Here is a 3,741-nt window from a genome sequence, read left to right as displayed (position 1 = left end):
TATTACCAGCACATGACCCGGGCTGTGCTAGGGGATGACCCCCACCTGATGAAGGTGGGTAGGGGAAGGTTTCTGAATGGGGCACAGCTGATGTTGAGGGGATGAATTATGAAACTGCATTGTGGGGCAGGAAGGAAAGGCCGGGAAGGTGCTGACAGTTTCACAGCTGTGAGGAACTCCTGACTAGAAAGGCTACACGTTGCTTGGAATCCAGGCAGGCAGCTCCTGAGGGCTCCTTGCTTCTTGGGGCTGTGAAAAACTTTGGCAGCGGTTCTCAAGTTCCTGACAGACCTCACAGTGAGGCTGATGGGCCTGCGTTCGCCTTTCTCAAACAATCTGTGTTTGAGACTCTTAGTGCAGCCCTAAACAGAGTTACACTCTTCTCAGTCCATCGAGGCTAATGGTTGGAGAAAGCTGTAACTCTGTGTAGGATCACATGGTTAGTGTTCACAGTGCCCTCCACGGCCTTATGAAACATGAGGAGAGAAGGAGGGGAGACTCCTGGCCAAAACCCTGCCAGTGGGCTAAGCTGAAGGAAGGGCTGGCCCAGAAGATTGAGAGGGTGGTATTGCTTCTCCCTCACGTCTGACCTTCGGGTTCCTTCTCACACAGGTCGCCCTTCAGGACTTGCAGACCAACTCGAAAATTGCGGCCCTCCTGCCTTACTTTGTCTACGTCGTGAGCGGGGTGAGTAGAGAGCCTCCAGACCAGACTCTGGCACCTCTCTCTTCTGTGAGGGAATCCTCTTACCCTTCCTCCTTGACAAGAGCCATTCTGCATGATCAGTTTTCACAACAGTGTTACCCAAAGAGGCAGTCTCCACTTTCATTGGGGGAATTAGACTGAGTGAGAGGAGGGGCATTTGGGACCGAGACACCTGGGTATACTGGGATTGTCCCTTTAAGAACTCTCAGAAATATCCAGGCAGATGTTCAATTGGTAGGGTTTTTATTAAAAATGGTAAAAACCAGAATGCACACATACAGTAAACATGTGCTTTCAAACCTATCTTTCTAATCATAAGGACTAGAAGCTTGCTTTATAACAAACACCAGCATTCTCTGGAAGTTCAGCTTTAAAGCAAATGCCACATACCCTGTTTGTGTGGGACTGTGGGGTACTTCACTGTAATGTATTTGTAAGAAAGAACCAGTGTAGTGTAGTGGTTAGAGTGGCAGACTAGGATCTGGGAGACCGAGGTTCGAATCACCACTGCTGTGGAAACTTTCTGGGTGACCTTGGGCTGGTCACACAGTCTCAGCCTAATGGTCACACAGTCTCGGCATAACCTGCCTCACGGCATTGTTGTGATGATGAAAGAGAGGACCAGAGAATGATGTGAGCCACTTTGGGATGGAAAGCATGGTATAGATGAAGAAAATCAATAAAATAAAATGTGAGAACATGGACTGAGATGCTGGAATAGGAGGAAAAGAGGTGTGTGTGGGGGGTTCTGCAGGCTCAGTGGATGTGATACTCCCTGGAAGGACTAGGCTCCGGGATGATTAGACTGCATTCCTTGGGGCCGTCCCTTCCTGCAATACATTTTCCTTTTCTGGCTCCGGTGGCAGGTCAAGTCAGTGAGCCACGACTTGGAGCAGCTGAATCGCCTCCTGCATGTGGCCAAGAGCCTCATCCAAAACCCCTACCTGTGCCTGGGCTCCTACGTCAAGAGCCTCATCGCCAGTGTCATGTACTGTGTCCTGGAGCCCCTGGCCGCCTCTATCAACCCCCTCAACGATCACTGGACCCTCCGTGACTACGCTGCCATGCTCCTCGGCCACATCTTCTGGTACATTCCTTCCGATCCAACCCATTGGGATGGGGACAGTCCCTCTGATCTCGTGGAGGAATCAGGAGTGACTGTAGCCAAAAGCAGGACTCTGCTTGGCTCGGTGCACACCTGGTAATATTTCTCTTGTGGTTGCCAAGAGCAGCCGTGAGCCTCCAGGTTCCTTTGGGGCCCCTGCTGACATCAGAGAGACCCCAATCCAAAGTATCCGGTGGAAATAAATCACATGACTTTCCTTGCTCTGTGGGCTCCCCAGGGTGACCTTCTACCCCCCAGAATTTTGTCCCTCGTCAAGAGGAAGTTCTTGGCACAACATGTAATAAACTGGTGGGATTTGCCAGTGCAAGCTCAGAAGCCTTTAAAAAGGGTGATACACTTTTGTGGAAGAGGGTCTGTCAACACTAAGTAGATGTGATACTGGAATGGAACCTCCGTGTGCAGAGGCAGTGTACCTGGGAAACAAAAATAAGGGAGTGGGGCCTATTGTCTTCCTGTCCTGCTTGTGGGCTTACCAGAGGCATCTGTATGGACATGGAAGTAGACAGGACACTATATGAGATGGACCCCCTCCATCTGATCCCAGCGGTGCTCCTCTTATGCCAGCTCAGTCTTGCCTGTGAGCAGCAAGAATGGACTGGGGAGGGGCTGTGGCTCAGTGGTAGAGCATCTGCTTGGCACACAGAAGGTCCCAGGTTCAAACCCCAGCATCTCCGGTTAGAAAGGACCAGGTAGGAAATGATGGAAAAGACTTGAAGAGAACCACAGCCAGTCTGAGTGGGCAGTACTGAACTTGATAGACGAAGGGTCTGATTGAACATAAGGCAGTTTCATGAATGAGCAGATCTTCTTGCCTGAATTATGGATACAAGCAACAGGGGAAGGCTGCTGCCTTCACACCCTCCTTGTAGGCTTTCCAAGAAGCCTTTTGGTTGGCCATTGTTGGAGACAGGATGCTGGATTAGATGGACACATAAACATATGAAACTACCTTATGCTGAATCAGACCCTTGGTCCATCAAGGTCACTATTGTCTACTGGCAGTGGCTGTCCAGGGTCTCAGGTCTTTCACATCACCTACTACCTGGTCCTTTCACCTGGAGGACACCAATGATTGATCCTGGGACCTTCTGCATGCCAAGTAGGTGCTCTACCACTGAGCCACAGCCCCTCCCCCTTATTGGTTTGATCCAGTAAGGCTGTTTATATACAGGTTTTTGTCGCTGTTCAGGTTGAGGCTGACTAATATCTTTTCTATCGGGATGAATTTTTTGTTAGGTTAGCTTATCGGGTTAATTGTCGGGTATCTGTTGTGCCCTCCTTAGTGGGGAATAGTTTAGATGATTCAAACAAGGCCTCTCAAGCTGCTTCCTAATTAAGGATCTTTCCGTATTTGCGAATTTAAAACTTTGAACCTTTGTTTGGGCTGTTTTGACACAGCAGGCCTGAGAGTTTGCTGTTAGGTTTTTGTGCAAATCAGCAAATGTGCCTCCCCCAACTCTTCTAGCTAACTTACAAGTTTTCAGCCTTGAGAATAATAACGTATGAATCAGTGGCTTGATGCTCACAATAAATCCCAGAACAAGCAGAACAGATTTTGCAGCAATTATGTTTTTGGATGCCCTGAGGTGTCTTATATCATGCTTTTAGAGAAAAAGAAATTAGATGGTTTATCATAAAGTCATGTGAAGTTCACATGACTATGTGTCTATAAGCCAGCCATACCCTAAATACACGCTCCATCTCTCAGATCCGGGTTACAGTGTATAACAATCCCTCCCCCCTTTTTTTCTGGGCAGTCCCTTTTCTTGTTCTTCATTTTGATGCCAGTTTGGTGGTTAAGTGTGTGGACTCTGGGAGAACTGGGTTTGATTCGCGAGTGGGCGTCAACATGGCAAATGTGGTTCAATGTGGCCAAGTGCAAGGTGATGCACATTGGAGCAAAAAATCCT

The 3,741-nt window shown here is 48.7% G+C and overlaps 1 protein-coding gene across 1 annotated transcript; it reads left to right on the top strand.

The window, feature by feature from the left end:
• Positions 1–6: 6 nt before the first annotated feature.
• Positions 7–1,792, top strand: LOC107105692 (TAF6-like RNA polymerase II p300/CBP-associated factor-associated factor 65 kDa subunit 6L; the record flags this gene model as incomplete). Its single annotated transcript, XM_015405686.1, has 3 exons — positions 7–54; positions 613–687; positions 1,572–1,792. Coding segments are annotated over exons 1-3 (338 nt in total), but the record flags the coding sequence as incomplete, so codon positions are not given.
• Positions 1,793–3,741: the final 1,949 nt, after the last annotated feature.

Source organism: Gekko japonicus, unplaced genomic scaffold (assembly GCF_001447785.1).
Source record: "Gekko japonicus isolate JY-2015 unplaced genomic scaffold, Gekko_japonicus_V1.1 scaffold10190, whole genome shotgun sequence".
NCBI classification, from domain to species: domain Eukaryota; kingdom Metazoa; phylum Chordata; class Lepidosauria; order Squamata; family Gekkonidae; genus Gekko; species Gekko japonicus.
Note: the sequence above shows the minus strand (reverse complement) of the source record. Positions and strands in the feature narration are given on the sequence as shown.